The sequence below is a fragment of the Lynx rufus genome, unplaced genomic scaffold (genome assembly GCF_022079265.1).
Source record: "Lynx rufus isolate CCGP_SWC_20201006 ecotype Redwood Valley unplaced genomic scaffold, mLynRuf1.p SCAF_23, whole genome shotgun sequence".
NCBI lineage: Eukaryota > Metazoa > Chordata > Mammalia > Carnivora > Felidae > Lynx > Lynx rufus.
In genome coordinates this window covers 22,772,092-22,789,332 of record NW_025814838.1, presented here as the reverse complement: position 1 = coordinate 22,789,332, position 17,241 = coordinate 22,772,092, and the positions used below count along the sequence as shown (strand labels likewise).

At 57.8% G+C, this 17,241-nt stretch overlaps 1 protein-coding gene across 2 annotated transcripts; it reads right to left on the bottom strand.

The window, feature by feature from the left end:
• Nucleotides 1-2,669: 2,669 nt before the first annotated feature.
• LOC124517917 (serine protease 27-like) lies at nt 2,670-9,938 on the bottom strand. 2 transcript variants are annotated; one of them, XM_047087639.1, is made up of 6 exons: nt 9,272-9,938; nt 6,008-6,034; nt 5,137-5,299; nt 3,959-4,230; nt 3,595-3,764; nt 2,670-3,105 (listed from the first exon to the last, which is right to left on the bottom strand). In XM_047087639.1, exons 1-6 carry the CDS (start codon nt 9,318-9,320, stop codon nt 2,812-2,814), a joined length of 975 nt encoding a protein of 324 aa, XP_046943595.1. In that variant the 5' UTR covers nt 9,321-9,938; the 3' UTR covers nt 2,670-2,811. The 2 variants fall into 2 exon arrangements, with proteins under 2 accessions (XP_046943595.1, XP_046943594.1); XM_047087638.1 differs by lacking the exons at nt 6,008-6,034; nt 9,272-9,938 and having other exon boundaries at nt 5,137-5,384.
• Nucleotides 9,939-17,241: the final 7,303 nt, after the last annotated feature.

Sequence of the window (17,241 nt, the reverse complement as noted above, 5' to 3'; positions counted from 1 at the left end):
CCCGACGGGCACAGGGCTGAGCCTGAGGTGCAGCTGTGTGGGGGTCCTGGGGAGCCTGTGCCCTCAGGCCTGCCGGGTGCCAAGGCCCCCGTGTGGCTGTGAGCAGACACAGCTCAGCTCCAGCCCCGCCACCACGCACCCGGCCACACTTCTGGAGACAAACCGCACATCTGCACCAGCGTGTGGATGCACCGCCCGTGGGGGGAGAGGGGCAGAGTCGATCTCTGGCTTTGGGGGCTTTGATCTGCACACACACCCCTTTTTCCTCCTCTCCTCCATGCGTCCCGCCTGCCCTGCCTTCTGAGCACCTGAACTCTGGGTGGACTGCTGCCCATGCACAGATGCTCCAGGGCCTGGGGCTCAGTTCGGGGTGCAGAGCCAGTCCTGTGACCTCAGGGCCGTGGCCCTTCCTGGGGCTCCCCCAGGGCGGTCATCATGCGCACAGGGGTGTGGATCTCCATGCTGGACTGCAGCTGAGCGTTGGTTGGCCCCCTCCTCCTGTGTTGCCTCAAGGTGGGCATTTCATTGCGGGCACCGGCCCCAGCCTGGGTAGGGGGACAGGTTCTGTGTTGGTGCCAGCCGCTCTCTGAGGTGTTCTTCCTGCACCTGCCGGGGCCCTGGTGCCACTGTCCACCCCCTGGCAGATGGCTCTGAGGCACAACTCGCGGCAACGTGACGAGTTGTGTGTGAGCTGTCCCCCGCCCGCCCGGGATGGGAGACGGTCCGTGACAACAGGCAGGTTCTCTGGATGTGACCTGCACACATAACTCGGCTCTCCCTTTAAATCCTCATCTCCGCCAGTGTTTCCTCTTCCACTCTTTTCGAATGTCTGCCCCCGGGGCTGGGTGGCCCGGAGTGTGGGGAGTCCAGAGGGTGGGGACTGTGCCCTAGGGTCACATGCTAGCCACTGTCCCACCCAGGAACCCCCAGGCTCGCCCTCCCAGCCCAACTGGGTGGGGTGTCACGGGGGTGGCTAGGCCATCCTGGCGTCTGTGGCCCTCCTCCCTGTTAGCCCCAGAGGATCCTGACCAGACCCCGCCCTGTCGCAGAGGCAGGAGAGTGAAGGGGTCCCCGGGCCCCAGAAAGCTGGAACAGCTTGCTAGAGGAGGCAGAGGTGAGGTGGCCCGTCCTACTTGGAAGGGAGCTGGTCTTTGCCTGTCTCCACACTCCCTTCCATCCCGGCCTCTCAGCACAGAGACAGCACAGGGGCCTCCGGGGGCCAGTTGACTTTGAAGCGGCAACCCCACCTCCACTCCGCACGGGGCGTGAGGCTTCCACCCCCAGAGTGGGGTGGTGGGTTCACCCAGGCCTGTCTCCCAGGCTGCAGGGCGCAGGCCAGCCCCTGCCCCCAGCCAGGACGACCCAGACCTTGTCCCTAGGGCCGCCCTCAGGACACCTACAGCCTAGTTCCCGTCGCCCCAACCCTGCTGGGACCTCAGTGCACCTGCTGTTCCTCCCCGAGGGACGTGTAGCCCATCTGCTCTGGAGAAGGAGCTCGCAAATGCCCTGGTCCCTAGAGGGCCACTGAGCCGCCAGCAGGGAGGTGGGGGCCGTGTGAGCCCTGCCGGGGCCTCTCCTTATCCTTCCTGCTGCCCGGCAGGGACACGCCCAGACAGAGTGGAGCACGGAGGGGGATTGGTGTTTGTTCCCACCCTGTCCCCAGGGCCGGTCCCCAGCAGGTGCCTGCTAAGTGGTTATTGATTCGTTCCATAAATATCCAGGTCTGCTTTCTTCCCGGCACCAGGCCCAGGCAGGCCGTCCCAGTGTGTGCGCCAGCAAGCGTGTGTGCACGCACGTGCTTGGGTGTGCACACTGGTATGTCTGCAGGGGGTTGTGTGCGCATCTGCATGAGTGTGCACGTGTGTGCGCAGGGCAGCAGGACACCTGGCCCTGCCTTCCTAGGAGTCCCGTTCAGCCGATGGCTGCCGAGCTCACAGGCAAGTGCAGGTACCTTTCAGGAATCGGCCCACGTGAGGGAGCTGGCCATCTGGCTACCAGGGGGCCCTGCTGTGGACGCACCTGGGCCGGGCTGCTAACTTGAGGCTGTCTCCCCAGGGCAGCCTGGGGCGGGCCTGAGCAGGGCCGGAGCCGGCTGGGGACCCAAGCTCTGGAGACCTTTTGTGCTGGATTCCTGGTGGTGATAGGCCACGAGAGGGCAGCCAGGAAGGAGGGGTGGGCTGCAGAGTCCTGGGGGCTGGTGAGGGGTTCTGGCTCACTTCTGAGCTCCCGGGGGTCGTGCACAAAAGCACTGACGACCCCAGCTAGTGTGGCCTGAACCCTGGGTCCTGTAGGAGGAAGGAAGTGGGGACGGGCCTGGGCTTGGGCAGGAGGGCCTGTCCTGCTGATGTCCCTGCCCTGGAATGGCCAGGCCTCCTGTGTGATACCTGGCACAGCTCTGACTGCCCTTGCAGTGTGTGGACTTGGGGTGATTCAGACAGGCAGTGGGGGGGGCCGTGATCTCCCAAGGCCCACCTAGCCTACCTCCTTTAGGACCCTCCGCTGGGCTCCATTTTTCCTGCTGGTATCTGTTGCTGCCCCCAGGGGCGCCCCTCAATGATTCTCATGGCGAGGACCATGTTGGTAAAGACGATGAGGCAGTGGTGGGAGCAGGGGAGCTGCCTGGGAGGGGGTCCAGGGACAGGTGTCCAGTGTGCCTCAACCCATCTCCCTGCCCTGAGGGACCAAAGGGCAGCCGGCACTGAGGTTGGGTTTTGTTTTTATTGGAGGATGAACATAAATAAAAAATAACCGGGTATTTGACAGGAAAGAACGGGAGCGCTATTTACAAATGTACACCATGGGCCCCAGGGCTCAGAGGAGGGTGAGCAGGGCCACAAGGGCCAAGAGGGCCACGTGGGCCGCCAGGCAGGGCGCAGAGTTCAGAGCGAGGGGCTGCTGGTCCCGGGGCCCCCGCTTCTGGCCACCCGACCTAGCCTGTTGGAACTGTAATTCTGGAATGATCCGATGGATCCAGTCGTAGTGGGAGGTGACCCGGATGTAGACACCTGGGCGGTTCCGGCGGGCGCAGCCCTCGCCCCAACTGATCACCCCAGCCTGCAGCCATGACTGGGCCACCAGGCACACGAGCGGGCCGCCCGAGTCGCCCTGTGAGGGAAGCAGGGGCCTTGTCAGAGCCTACAGTGGCCCCCAGAGCCTGCCTCTGCAGGTGCACACACACTCCTCCCTTCGTCCCTCTCCTCAGCTCCTGTAGGAGTGTCCCTGCCCAGCACCCCCACCGCTGCTACCCGCCGGCCGGTCCTTCCCTTTATAGCCTGAGGTGCCCATTTCTCTAGCACCCCCAGACTGCCCTGATTTAACCTTGGAGGGGCTTGTTGAAAGTGCAGGTTCCTGGGCCCCACTGCAGACCAGTATGCCGACTGTGCTGGGTGGGGTCCGGGAGTAGGACCCCACTGCTGGGATGCAGGAGGGGAGGACCCCCCCCCCCGCAGGACCTCACTGCAGGGATGCCAAGCTCTGGTCTGGGCCGTGGCCCCACCTACTGGGGGCCTCCTCCTCCCAGCCAGGCCGGCTCCCAGCTGGACGTGGGCCTAGGGAGCAGGGCTCAGCCCCGGCAGGGCCCACCGCAGCCCCTACCTTGCAGGCGTCCTTCTTGCCCTCGGCAAAGCCAGCACACAACATGTCGTCCTTGATGGTTTTGGGCTGGAAGCCCGACTCGGCATCTTTGCTATAGAGCAAGTTGCACGTGGGTGTGTCGATGATGGGCACAGCGAGTTTCTGCAGGACCCTCGGGTTGGGCAGGCGGTCTGGGGAGGGGGGGATTCAGCCTGCAGTTCAGTGCACAGTCTTACCCAGGACCCCATGGCCCTCGGCTCTTTCTGTCCCCCGTCTCCCCGCTCCCCATGGCTTTCCCTTACCCCCTCCGCCCGTTTGAGGAGAGATCCACGTGTACCAGTATCAACAGAATGTCCCCCATTCTCTCCCGGCTCTGCGCCCTTACCTTCCTCACTGGGGCTGCCCCAACCGGTGACCCAGCAGTTCATGCCCGCCTCAAAGACGACCGAGGGGTCAGGCATGCACACGGGGAGGATATAATTGGAGAAGGTCACAGGTGCTTCCAGCTCCACCAGGGCCACGTCAGCACTGGAGGCCATGCCCTGGTACAGGGGGTTACTCTCAACCCGCTTCACCCGGGCGTATACGGCGTGGGGCCCTGGCTTCACCAGTTGCCGCACCCCAAGCAGGACCCGGTACAGGGATGTCTCGGAGGTGCTGATGGGAAAGAAAGAGAGCTGGTGTGAGACCGCCCCTCTAGGGCTTAAAAGAGAGGGGAGGTTTAATAGAGAATCAAAATAAGGAGGGGCTGGGCTTGTTTCTCCTCTAGCAGGTCCCTCCCTCCTGGCCCACCCCAGTGCCTGACCACTGTGCACACTGTCTTCAAAACGTCATCTCAGGGGGACGTGTAGGGAGGTGAGGGGTTAAGGGTGTAGAAGCTGAAGCAGCTAATTCCTGACTTTAATTCCCAGCTCCGCCCTTGGCCAGCCAGATGACCTTGGGCAAGGAACCTAGCAAGTTCTCTGTGACTCAGTTTCCTCATCTGTAAAATGGGGCCAGTAACAGTCCCTACCTGAAAGGGTTGAAAGAGATGTCACCCACAGGGTACATCTGGGGGCTGGGCCTGGCCGTGCCTGTGAGCCTTGGGCCAGCGACCTACTCGCTCTGAGCCCACGTTTCTGAACGTGAGATGCAAGGCTGTAAAAGAATTTCAGCCCTGCGGTGAGGCAAGAGCCAAGATGCTCAGGAAACCCTGAAGGTCTGGGACCAGGTGGCTCATAGTAGGGTGGTATGGGTGACCTTAGGCTGAGGAGGAGGAAGGGACATTCTGTTCCAGCCCGCGGACTCATCTGTAACCGGAATCCCAGTCGGAAGGGGAGTGTCCTGGATTGGAGGTGTGGGAGGGGGCCAGGGAGGAGGGCCAGGATGTGGGATGAGCCTGCCAGCATTGCAGGGACGGGGCCCCAGGCCTAGCAAAGCGCCTCGCTAGCGACACGGGGGGGGGGGGGGGGGGGGACCTCTCCCAGCAGGACCGCGGGCGCGCGCTGGGAGGGCAGACCATCGGCGCTGTCCGAGGTGCTGGAGCCCCGAGGCGCCGGGGAGCGTGGGGGCTGGCTGACTCACTTGGAAAAGCAGTGCGCCGCGGTGAGGACCCAGCGCTCTGTGATGAGGCTGCCCCCGCAGAAGTGGCTTCCGTTGCGCTGGATGCTGACCTGCCAGGGCCACTCGCCCTCCAGGGCGTCCTGGCCACCCACCATCCGGTTCAGCATCCTCGGACGCCCGCAGACTAGGGGACAAGGCCGGGCAGTGCTCGCTGGGGACCGTTTCATCGCCTCTGGTTCCCAACCCCCACCCCACACTCTGTCTTTCATCTTCTGCCCAATCCAGAGCTCTCTTTGCCCTTGACCCACTCTGAGACCTCGGGGCGTGGGTGCCCGGTCAGCCTCTGACACAGGCAGACCCCTCCCAGCTGTGGGAAAGTTCCCCTGCCCTTCACCTCTGAAACAGTGACATCAGACCTCCCTCTCTGGTCATGAGATGTGGAGAGGGTTCAGATAACACATGGAAGGGTCTTACCCCAGGGCCTGGTAAACAGGGGCTCCCGGGAGGACAGCAGGTGTTGGAAGGGCCCCACACAGGGAGGTGACCCTGGGGGCTCTGCTATTGCTATAGCAGAATGGTCTTCGGACTGTGTCCTTGGGTTCTCTCCTCTCACTTTCCCCTGACCTCCTTCTCTGTGTGCCATGCATGCCTCCGCGGGCCCCTGTGCCATCTGCAGGTCAGACCCTCCTGCTCCACTCCTGTCTTGGCTCTAATTCTGCTGAGCTACAGCTTTCCCTTACTTTGGGATTCCCCAGGCCCCACCCTCTGGTTCTGGGTCTCGTTCTGGGTGGGGGGGGGGTGTCCAGGGGTGGGATGAGTCTCTGGCCAGTCTTGGCAGCTCTCAGGAAAGCTCCCACTCCTGTCCCCCCATCCAGGGACCTAGGATGCTTACCGCTTGACGCCTCGGCCCCCTGAGTCCCTGGAGGTGAGAAAAAAGGGGGTGATCAGCCATCTTTGTCAAAGCCAAGGTCTGCTTCTCCCCTGCCCACCTCCTCTGCTCCACACCCAGCCTCCTGAGGACACAGAAGGACAGTCCACAGGGGAGCTGGCAAGAAAGGTCAGGGGCCCTGCCATGTTTACAAGCCCAAAGCATATCTGCAGACAGATTGTCTGTAGGGCAGACAAACTCCTTGCCACACAGGAGCCGACTGGGAGAGATGCCAGTGAGGGGACCCCCATCATGGCTTGGCTCTGCTGCCTGGGGCTAGCATGGCTTCTTTTCCGCTCCTTGGGGTCTGTCTCTCCACACCCTACACCTGTCCCTGTCTGGAAGTTTCCCCCAGAGCAGGCTGGAGCTGTGTGACCTTCACACCCGCGGAGTGCTGCGACGTGAGCCAGCCGGCACCCGGCCACACCGGTGTCTGTGGTTCCAGGGGACTAGAGGGAAGCCAGCCAGTAGCATCACAGGTCAGTTCCCCCAAGATTCTAGACCCCCAAAAACCCAACACCTCCTGCTGTGCAGTTGGAGCCTAAGACACGCCGCTGGGCCATGCTCCCCCGCCCCAGTGAAGGATCGGGCAGAGGGGTCAGAGTAGAAACTTTCCGGGGACCCATCTCCCCAGGATCCATCACCTCCCATGTCTCTGGACACAGGCACAGGGCCCACTACTTGGCCTTTACAGGAACCTCACCCCAGACTTGAGACCCCAGCCCCATGTCAGCAACATGCCAGAAATACCTGCCAGCCTCCCAGCGCCCCCAGCGTATCTGCTTCCCTGGGGGCAAGAACTGGGGTGGGGGGTTCAGGACAGCTTCTTCCTACTTCAGCCCTCAGCGTTTTCCCTGCGGGATCGTTTTTTTTTGCGGGGGGGGGGGGACTAGAGGGTGTGGCAGCTGTTGTTGCTAAGACTGGCCCTTTGACCAGAAGAGGTAGCCAATCCCATGGAGGGGAGGGGCTACAGGGGCAGGAAATGGTTGTGACCTTGGAGATTTTTACGAGGACCCCCACTCCAGTCTGAGTGGGGCGCTCCCTACTGTGGGGAATGAGGCTTGACGGATGAAGTATGGCGGGGGGGGGGGGGGCAGGGGACAGGAGGGGACTGGGCCTGGGGCAGGAGGAGGTGGACGGCAAGAGTGGTGGTCAGGTGGTGGCCTGACCAGGCACAGGCAGGCGTGCGGAGGCAAGAGTGGTGCCTGCCCAGTGATGGGAACAGGAAGTCGACCCTGGACCCTGCATTCACCGGTGTGTGTTAACAGGTGCCCTTTTAAAGTACAAATATTCCCTGGGAAGGCTGTTCCCTGCAGCCCCTCACCTATATTATTAATAGAATTTAATTAGACCGTAAACACCTGACCCACTGCTCTTCCTAAGGCCCGACGGCAGGATGCTCCAATTCACCCCTGTCCCCATGGGCGCCAACGTTCCTTCAGGCTCATCCCCCCCCGGGGGAGTTTTCCAGGGTCTTCTGGTTCTCCCTCACAGTCAGCCCCCTTCCCATACATGCAGATTGATCCATGGTCCACACCCAGGATCAAGTACGTGCTCCTGTGCCCCGGCGGACCCCCTCTTGTGCTGTTGCAGGCTTCCTCAACCCAGCTTAATGCAACTGCTTCTCATACAGGCTGAAGCTTCTGACCTCTGAGTGATTGCTACCCACACCCCTCTGCCTGGAGGCCCTATCCTCCCGGTAGTTACAAGTCCGAATCCTACAGGTCCTAATCCAGATCAAGGCTTAAGTGAAATGCCGCTTCCTCCGGGCAGCCCTCCTTACTTGCATTGTCTGTCTAGGAAGCCTGGCTCCCTCTCCTGAGCTCTCCATCCTCCTGCCGGGTCACACAGAGCTCTGCCCACCTTGCCCCAGAGGTAGTGTCATAGTCTCATCTTAACCTATAGGCTCAGGAGCTCAGTCCAGGCAGAGCCCCCATCCAGGGGGCCTGAGCTCAGGGGGCAGGGCTGACCAGGAAGGGGTACTGTGAAGGCCCGGGCTCTGCGGGGTGGGCGCCCTGTCTGGGGCTGGATGCGCCACCAGATGTCAGGCCCCTCATGTGGGCCCAGGGTCCCCAGGCCCCTGTAGCTGGTTGGGGCTCAGCTGGTAAGGATGCGAGAGACCGAAGGTTCTAGGAGGCGGAGGTGAGGACGGCGTTGAAAGAGTCCACAACTCCTGGTCACAACTGTTTGTGAGCCAGATGCAGGCTGCTGTTTCCACTTTGGCAATGACCGTGATTACTCAATCCATTAGGAGCAATCACGGCATTACACCCTTACTGAAGACGGGCTCCCTCCAAGAACATTGTTACCCTTGTACCAGGAAGTTAGGAGGCGGCAGCCACGCAGTGAGGGGTGGGGAAGCCCCCTGGAGCCTGGAGAGACTGGGACCTCCCCACTGAAGCGCCACCCCGGTGTCCTCTGACCCCTGGTAGGAAGCCTGGAGCCCCAGCTGAGTTGCACCTGGGATGACCTGGCCCGGCCCTGGGAGGTGAATTCAGGACAGGGAAGTGAGGTGGCACGGGGCCGGCCGGGCTAGCCCAGGAATGCGGGAAAGTTTCCCTGGCAGGGAGCAGCCCGCCCTGTGGGAAGGGGCCTGGCAGGCGGGGGCCCCTGGCCGGCACCTGCTGACCCTGACCGAGGATTGGGAGGGAGGAAAGGGATGGTTATTCTTCCCCATACTCTCCCTGTCTGGTGAGAGCAAGAGCCTGCACCCCTAGCCCCCCACTCCCCAGTGAGCCCCCACCAGCCTCCTGGGGCTCCCAGGCTCAGGCGGCAGCTCGGCCACCCTTCCCCGCCCCGGCCCAGTAGATGGTGACCTGAGGCTTTGGAGCCCAGTGGCCCGGAGTTCAGAGGCTGCACACAGGCAGCCCCACGTCTTTCTCTGGGGGATGGAAAGAGGCTGAGAATAGAAGAAGCAGAAGGAGCAAACCGAGAGCGTGGCCCACAAGCACCGGGGACAAGGTGGGGGCAGGGGGAGGAGAGCCCCTCCCACGTTTCGGCCTCAGGGTCCTCTGGGACCTGTGCCCACACCCGTCTCCTGCCTTCCCCACTCCCCTCCCCGCGGTGGGACATCTGGACCCAGGACCCAGGCTGAGGCAGGAAGGGGAAGCTTGTGCTGCAGCCCCAGGTCTGACCCTGGAGTAGGCCACTTGGCTGGAGCTCCAGGCAGATCAGAGGGGGCCCCTCCAGGCAGGAGGGGGACGACTTCCTGCAACACCCAGTACTCACCAAACCACAGCGGCAGCAGGAGCAGGGCCACGGCTGGCAGCCGCCTCATCCTCTCAGCCTGGCTGGGGCACCGGGTGCAGGGGGCAGTGGCGATGGGAGGTCCGTGAGCACCAGCTCAAGGTGCAGGGCTCCATGAAGTGGGGTTTTATGCTGGAGGTGAGTGTCAGCTTGGCTATGCCGCCTGACCTGTCGGCCCGGCCCATCCAGCTCCTCTCCGGAAGGAGGGGCCCCAGAACGCAATCTCCTCCAGACCGGCCCCTGAACCACAAGGGACCAGACCCCTCACCCTAGAATACCTTAGGGGCTGGGGGCCGGGGTGTGTCTGCCCCATTTTGTTGCTTGTGGCCTGGGATTCCAGCCATAACTGACCAGACACCCCCAGCTGACCACGGGCCCCACATAAGCCGACAACAGTCTGCCTTCCAGACCTTCCCTGACTCATTCATTCATTTGTTCAGCCATTGATTTGTTGAGAACCTACTTCGTATCAGGGCCTCAGTGAACAAAACAGTCCAGGCCTGTGGCTTACGCTGACAGGGAAGGGGACGCGGAAAAGTCCAGGTCACCGCGCTTGTGGAACAAAGCGGGTGGGGAATCGGGACGTGGGAGAAGTATCCCTCCCTAGCTGACCCCAGCCAGGGCTCACGGGTGCTTTCCCGGGGCGAGACGCGCCCCAGAGTGGCCCCGACCCCCGTCCCCTCTCCGGGGCTGCACCCTCCTGCCGTGCGGGCGGTGGGCGGGGGTCTTCCTGGCACCCTCGGGCCAGGGCGGGCGGGGCGGAAGCGGCTTCTGGGAAGGCCTGGCGGGGAAGAGCGTCTGCGGGCGCCCCTGCCCTGGGCGCGGCGGGCCGGGCTCCGGGACGTGCGGCAGCGGCGGAAGCGGCTCCGGGGGAAGTTATTTGGAGCACGGGGCTGACGTCAGAGCCGGAGTCGGGGCTGGGGCTGCCACTCCCGGCCCGTGCCACGGGGTCAGCACCCCCGACCAGGCTCGGCCGGAGGAGGGGGGGAGGCGGGGTGGGGGGAGAATGACGCCGGGCGGCAGGTGGAGCCCTGCCTCCGTTTCCCCGCCTGCGCAGCGGGCGCGTGCGTGGACTGGGAGCGAGCGGGGGCCGGGGTCGCCGGCTGGGGGCGCGCTGGGTGTGCGGCACCCCGGCGCCCCCGCGCCCCTGGCTCCCGCACCCGGGTCCCCGGCCCCGCCCGCCGGGCGCTGCCGGTTGGCGCGGGCCTGCCCCCTGGTGGCCGCGGGCTGCGGCGCGGGCTTAGGGTTAGGAGTTCTCCGCTTCAGTACCCTCGCGGCCCTTGGGGAGCCGGGGGGGGGGGGGGCGTCACCCCCAATTCGTTCATTCATTGCGCAAGTATTTTCTGAGCGCACGCGGTGCCCGACACCGTTCCAGCTGTGGGGGACATCGAGGCAAACGAAACACACACAGCTCGGTGCGGAGGAGACGACGAGGCATAATTTAAAGGCAAAAATGCCTAATCGTAAGCGGTGGAAAGTGTTTCCAAACGGAGACCAGTTTGACTAATAGGCTTTACTGAGAAAGGTCCGGCTCGTTCATCAGGTAAATGCAAATCAAAGCCACACCGGGACCGGGAGAGGCCAGCTCTCCGGTGCCGACTTGGCAGGTGGTGGAGGAATGCTGTTCGTCAGGGCTGTGCGGAAGTGGGCCGCGGGTGGGCGCAGCTCGTTCGTGAGTCGGGGTGTCGGTCTGCGGTTTCGGCTTTTCAAAATAGTTATTCCCTTCGAATCGATGACTTCACTGCCGGCAGGCTATTCCAAGAAGAACAGCCTCAGTGTTTCAACAGAAAAAGCAGTAAAGTCGTGAGATCGGGTCACGATCTCACGGTGCGGGGGTTCGAGCCCCGCGTCGGGCCCTGTGCTGACAGCTCGGAGCCTGGAGCCAGCTTCGGATTCCGTGTCTCCCTCTGCCCCTCCCCCACTCACACTCTGTTTCTGTCTTTCAAAAATAAATAAACGTTAAAAAACTGTAATAAAAAATAATAAAAGGGCAGGCATAAAGATTTGTAGAAAGTATAATAATGATGAAAACATTTTAAGTTTTGGGGCGCCTGTGTGGCTCAGTGAGTTAAGTGACGGACTCTTGATTTTGGCTCAGGTCACGCTCTCACTGGTTTGTGAGTCCCAGCCCCAAGTCGGGCTCTGCACACTGACCACGGTGCTTGGCATTCTCTCCCTGCCCCTCCGCCACTCGCGCTCTCTGTGTCTTTCACGATAAAGAAACTAAAAAAAAAAGAAAAAAAAATTTAAGTTTTGAGACAATAGCAACAACATCCAAAAGAAAAGATGGCAGGAAGTTCAGCAGTGACTGGCTGGGAGCATATCTGTAGTCGTGTGGATTTCTTTCCAAAACAGGAGACAGGAAGCCAGCTTAGATCTATGGGACACAGAGGATGTTGGTTCATGGGACCTGTGGTCCTGGTTGGTGGGACCCAGTTCATGGGAAATTTCTGCGATGCTCCGGGAGCCAGGCTGAGTGCCGACGCCCTCTCTTCTCACCCCTAGGATGCTCTGCTTCGCTCTAGAGGGCCCACTCCACCCTCCAGTCCCCAGGCTGGTCACATGGCCACCATGTGGCCACAGGACAGAGTTTGTTAACAGAAAGGAACGAGAGAGAAAGATGCGGGTCGGTGAGAAGCAGAGGCCATCACACTGTCAGTAAGCGTGAGAGTAAAAAAAAGACATTTTCAGACCCAGGATGTCTCAGAAAATTCAGCCCCCGTGCACTGTTCTTGGGCAGCCCCCGGAGGAAAGATGTTCTCTGACTGTAGAAGGAACGCACCAGGAAGTAAGGACACGCGGGCCGTGGACACAGACCTGAAACGCAGAAGAGCAGTGAAGGGAGATGTCAGAGTGACAGCTGTGCCCCGAGTCCTGACACAAGCGACAGGAATGCCGACGTCGTCGCTTTACCGCCTCGCGGGCTTCTCAGTCTGCCGAAACTACGGAAGGACGTGGCCCAGCAAAACAAGATGGAAACTGAGGAAGAGGAAGGCGGGGGACCCAGGACAGGGAGCACAAACCAGGAGAAAGGCGAACAGAATTCCGAGGATGACAGCTGAAAGGGATGTCCCAGAGAGGAGGACCACGGGCGTCTCAGGGAGGGATGCAGCGGAAAAGGAGAAGAGGAAACTGACCTAGTCCCTCGTGGGGTTAACCTCGTGGGGAGTTGGGGAGTGTGGGTAGGCGCAAAATAAGTGAACACCATCAACGAAAGCAACCATTCACTTCAGGGGGGAAAGTTAAGAAAGGAAGCAAACGCTGTAAGCACACGGCAAGGCGTGCCTCTACTTCCAGAGCCTCATCCGGTGACGACATCAGCCAAACTTGAACTCCAGGATCTTGCCAACTAAATCAGATTCAAGTGCTGTCGAGGCTGCATGGGCATGGTTGCTCTCGACCTGAGGAACTAGGGACTAGAGTTCACCCTGCCCACCCAACACACACGGCGACAGGAAGGGACAGGACACCTGTCATCAGTCAGCCCACATAGCAGTCGCTGGTCTGTAGCAGTTCTGAAATCCAGCCGGGCACCTGCTACTACTGTCTCAGACTCTGGGAGCAGGGAGTGTGGCTTGTCTAGCATCCCTGGAAGCGGTTCGTCCTGACTCTCAGCCCCACCCTCCAAGCTTTGGGCTCCGGTCTCTGAATCATCCGTCCTTTTCCATCGGAAATGTCCACGTCTGTAGATGAATAGTTTTCTCTGCCAACCTGTTTCTTGTCTGTGGAAAGTTGGGAAGCTAAAGAACATTCAAGCTTCTACCGTGTGCCCACTTCTCCTGAGGAACAGTGGAGGCCAGAAGACAATGGAACATCCTCACAGGGGAACGTCATCAAGCCATAATTCCACTGAACCCGTATCCGATGAAACTATTCTCCAAGAATGGGAGGAAAGACACAATTTCAGCGGAGTAAAAACTAAGAGAATGTGTTGCCAATAGGCTTGCCTACAAGAGAGGCTAAAGGAGGGCTTCAGGCTAAGGATAAATGACCCCAGATGAAATCACACATCTTCAGAAAGTGGTGAGGAGCCCTGGAAATGGAAATTATGTTGGTAAATATAAAATACTGGTTTTTTTTTCCTCTTAATTTCTTTAAAGTGCAGGAGCATTTATTTTATTTTTTTTTAATTTTTTTAATGTTTATTTATTTTGAGACAGAGAGAGACAGAGCATGAACGGGGGAGGGGTAGAGAGAGAGGGAGACACAGAACCGGAAGCAGGCTCCAGGCTCTGAGCCTTCAGCCCAGAGCCCGACGCGGGGCTCGAACTCACGGACCGTGAGATCGTGACCTGAGCTGAAGTCGGTCACTTAACCGACTGAGCCACCCAGGCGCCCCTAAAGTGCAGGAGCATTTAAAGCCAAAATTATAAATATCTTTTTAATGTTTATTTGGGGGGGGGAGGGAGAGAGAGAGAGAGAGAGAGAGAGAGAGAGGGAAAGCCAGAGAGGGGCAGAGAGGGGGGGGGGAGAAAGAGAGAATCCCAAGCAGGCACCTCTCTGTCAGCATAGAGCCTGACACAGGGCTTGAACTCATGAACCGTGAAATCATGACTGGACCCCAAATCAAGAGTTGGACGCTCAACGGACTGAGCTCCCCAGGTACTCCCCAAAACTATTAGTAATTAATTTTAAAAAGGGGCACCTGGGGGGCTCAGTTGGTTGAGAGTCTGACTCTTGATTTCGGCTCAAGTCATGATCCCAGCGCCGTGGGATTGAGCCTGCTTGAGGTTCTCTCTCTCTCTCTCTCTCTCTCTCTCTCTCTCTCTCTCTCTCTCCCGCTCTGCTCCTCTCCCCCACCCCCCATAAAACAAACAAACAAATAAATAAAATAGTTTGGGATCCAAAACATGTAGATATATATGACAACTACAAAATAAAGTACAGGGTGAAGAAACTGAGCCTGTATCATTGCAACTTTTATCAGTTTCCATGCCGTGGTGCACTGTCAACCGTAAGTAGACTGTGAAAAGTGAATAATTTTCACTTTTTACCTCTGTTATTGGGGGATCTCACGTAGTTAACCCAAACTCCCAGTAACCGATACCTTGTTAGGAGCCTTACGTGTTAAATTCTTAGAAGATACCCGACACTCTGGATTTCACTGGTTTGTATGAGAATGTTCACCCTGGCTAAAAATTATGTAAAACTTGTGTACCTGGAATTTCTGACTCTGACCCAAACGGGAGATAACAGCCATTCATTTTGAACAGCCCATTCATTTTGAGAAGCCACTTGATAGAAGTTGACGGATCTGATCCTTGACATCTGTTCTCCTGGTTAGGCCTCGGCTGATTACAAAATTGAGTGCCAAATACGTTCCACTGTTTCTCACAATGCTTGCGATTGTTCTCAGACCATTCTGACCTCTGCACTGTTTGATATTAGGTGATTAAATATTGCCACAGAACCTTTATTCTGAACAGGTCACACAGGGTCATCATAAGTCTCATGGGCAAAGGTGGTCTTTTCAGAGCTTGGTTTTTTTAGGCGGGGGTGAGAAATTCTAATGAGGGACACCGTGCACACCCGGGTGAACCGAGAAGGGGCTGACAGGTGACAGGACGAGGGCAGGTATCACATGGCCTGCCACCTTTGCTCCACCACGGGATTCTCGTGATTTTCTCAGCATCCATAAACAATGGTTGTCCCTGATGCCTCTAGAAGACCTACTCGGGGACGGAACGACCAGACTTACCTCTCCGCTAATTAATATACCTCGCAAAATGTACCAAATAGATTCACCTTTGCTAGACCGTATAGTTTGTTTATCCCTTCTCTTTTTCCCTCTTAATATTTATTTATCTATTTATTTATTCATCCACCTTTTTTGAAGGATGATTGACAAATAAAAATTGTATGTATTTAAGGTGTACAATGTGATTTCATATGCGTATATATTGTGAAATGATTACGAAAATCGAGCTAATTAACACATCCATCATCTCCCTTGGTTACCGTTTTGGGGTGTAATCTCTTAGCAAATTTCAAGCATAACAATACAGTGTTATTAACTATACTTACCGTGCTGTGCCTTAGACCCCTAGAACTTATTCATTTACAACCGGAGGTGTGTACCCTTTGACCAATGTTTCCCCATTTGCCCCAGCCCCCAGCCCCAGTAACCACCACTCTGCTCCTCTGAAAGTGACCTTTCCAGATTTCACATATAAGTGAGATCATACAACTTTTTGTGTGTTCCTGACACATTCTGTATATATCGTGTATATTCTAACAGATACACACAAATGTATCTTATTCCAATGTCACTTCAAATCAGTGGGGAATGAAAGGATTATTCGGTAGACATCACTGAAAAAAGTTAGCTAATATATTTGTACAGACATCTCTCTGTACTTTCTATCATTCATAAACATGTTTTTAAAACCCTAAACGAGGGGCGCCTGGGTGGCGCAGTCGGTTAAGCGTCCGACTTCAGCCAGGTCACGATCTCGCGGTCCGTGAGTTCGAGCCCCGCGTCGGGCTCTGGGCTGATGGCTCAGAGCCTGGAGCCTGTTTCCGATTCTGTGTCTCCCTCTCTCTCTGCCCCTCCCCCGTTCATGCTCTGTCTCTCTCTGTCCCAAAAATAAATAAACGTTGAAAAAAAAAATTTTTAAAACCCTAAACGATAAGCATATTGGAAGAAAACACAGAATGTGTTTACAACCTTGGAATACGGAAACAATGCATATATCATAAAGATTAAAAACATAAATGTAAAAGCTATTCAAAGGCAGTTTTATGTTTTTGAATATGTCCTATAGTTTGCTTAAAAAGAAGAATCTCGGGGGGACGATTTTGAGTCGTACATTCAGCTAGATAATAACCTTGGGTAAGAGAGAGAGAGAAAGAGAGCCCGTGTGTGTTTGAAGAGAGTTTCGGGCATGGGAGAAGTGGGGACCAGGTGTGGAGTCAGGAGCCGTCGGCCATACAGTGCAATCAGTCTTCCTTTCTGGATGCATCCCGGAAGGAAGGTGGAGATAAACAGATGAAAAGCTGAGTGTCACGCAGACACGGAGCTCGTGACTGGAGAATCATATAGAACACGCCCTGACCCCACCGCTGACCGTTCCTGTTCAGCCTTCCGAGCGACCTCCCGCGGCCGCCTCCTTAGCTTTCTGTTCTAGCCCGGTCTCCCGGGCCCTCTACCAACACGGGCCTTTGCCTGGGCGGTTTGTCAGCCCGGGAGCCCCACCCTCTTCCTTCTTTTGACAGCTTCCCTCTGCCTACGAGCCCCACTAGTCCTGGCTGTGTTACAGCTGCCTCGCCTCCTCCAGAAAGAATGAGTCACCCTTTGGCACGTTGATCTGCCCTTTTCAGTGCACTTATCACACTCACAGTAATTGTCTGTTTACTATCTCTTGCCCCATTAGATTGAACTCCCTGGGGCCATGCGTTGTGGCTCACACTCATCTGCTACCCCATCCCTCTTCAGGTCCGACACCGTGGGTGCTGAACAGAGTCCCGAGTGAACAGGCTGGTCTCCTGGTTTCTGTTCATTCCTGTCCTCACGTTGTCCTCCGTACGGGCCTGATTTTCATCTGAAAGCAAAATTTGGATTATATCACCCCAATTCAAAATCCTTTCCTGGCTGACATTCACCACGGGGACTCGATTGTTGGCATTCAAGGCCTTGCATGCGGACCGCGGAGGCTGTTAGGACAATTAGAGAAAGGTGAGAGCCACAGTCAGGGTCAGGATTAGGCAAGCTGACCTTAAGGAAACGGAGAGCCCCGTGTAGCACATAATTTCCCACCTCCCTTCTCCAAACATGCATTCAGCACCATAGTCGGGACCTGCATGAGGCCTGAATAAGGACTTTATTAAGTGGTTATGCCCCTATGCTGGTCCAAAACAGACCTGGGCCTTGTTTACTTGTCTGTCCATCCTGGCCATTGTCTGACTCAAGTGGTGTGCTGGTGAATGTTTAACAACCAGCTCTGGGTGCAGTG

What these genes read in the sequence shown, in the direction of transcription:
- LOC124517917 (XM_047087638.1), bottom strand. Translation starts at nt 5,384, where the DNA reads ATGAAAGACAGAGTGTGGGGTGGGGGTTGGGAACCAGAGGCGATGAAA. An exon ending in GCGGCGCACTGCTTTTCCAA is followed by an intron (nt 4,231 to 5,136) that starts GTGAGTCAGCCA and finishes CTTTCCCATCAG; the next exon opens with CACCTCCGAGACATCCCTGT. An exon ending in GGGCAGCCCCAGTGAGGAAG is followed by an intron (nt 3,765 to 3,958) that starts GTAAGGGCGCAG and finishes CCCCCTCCCCAG; the next exon opens with ACCGCCTGCCCAACCCGAGG.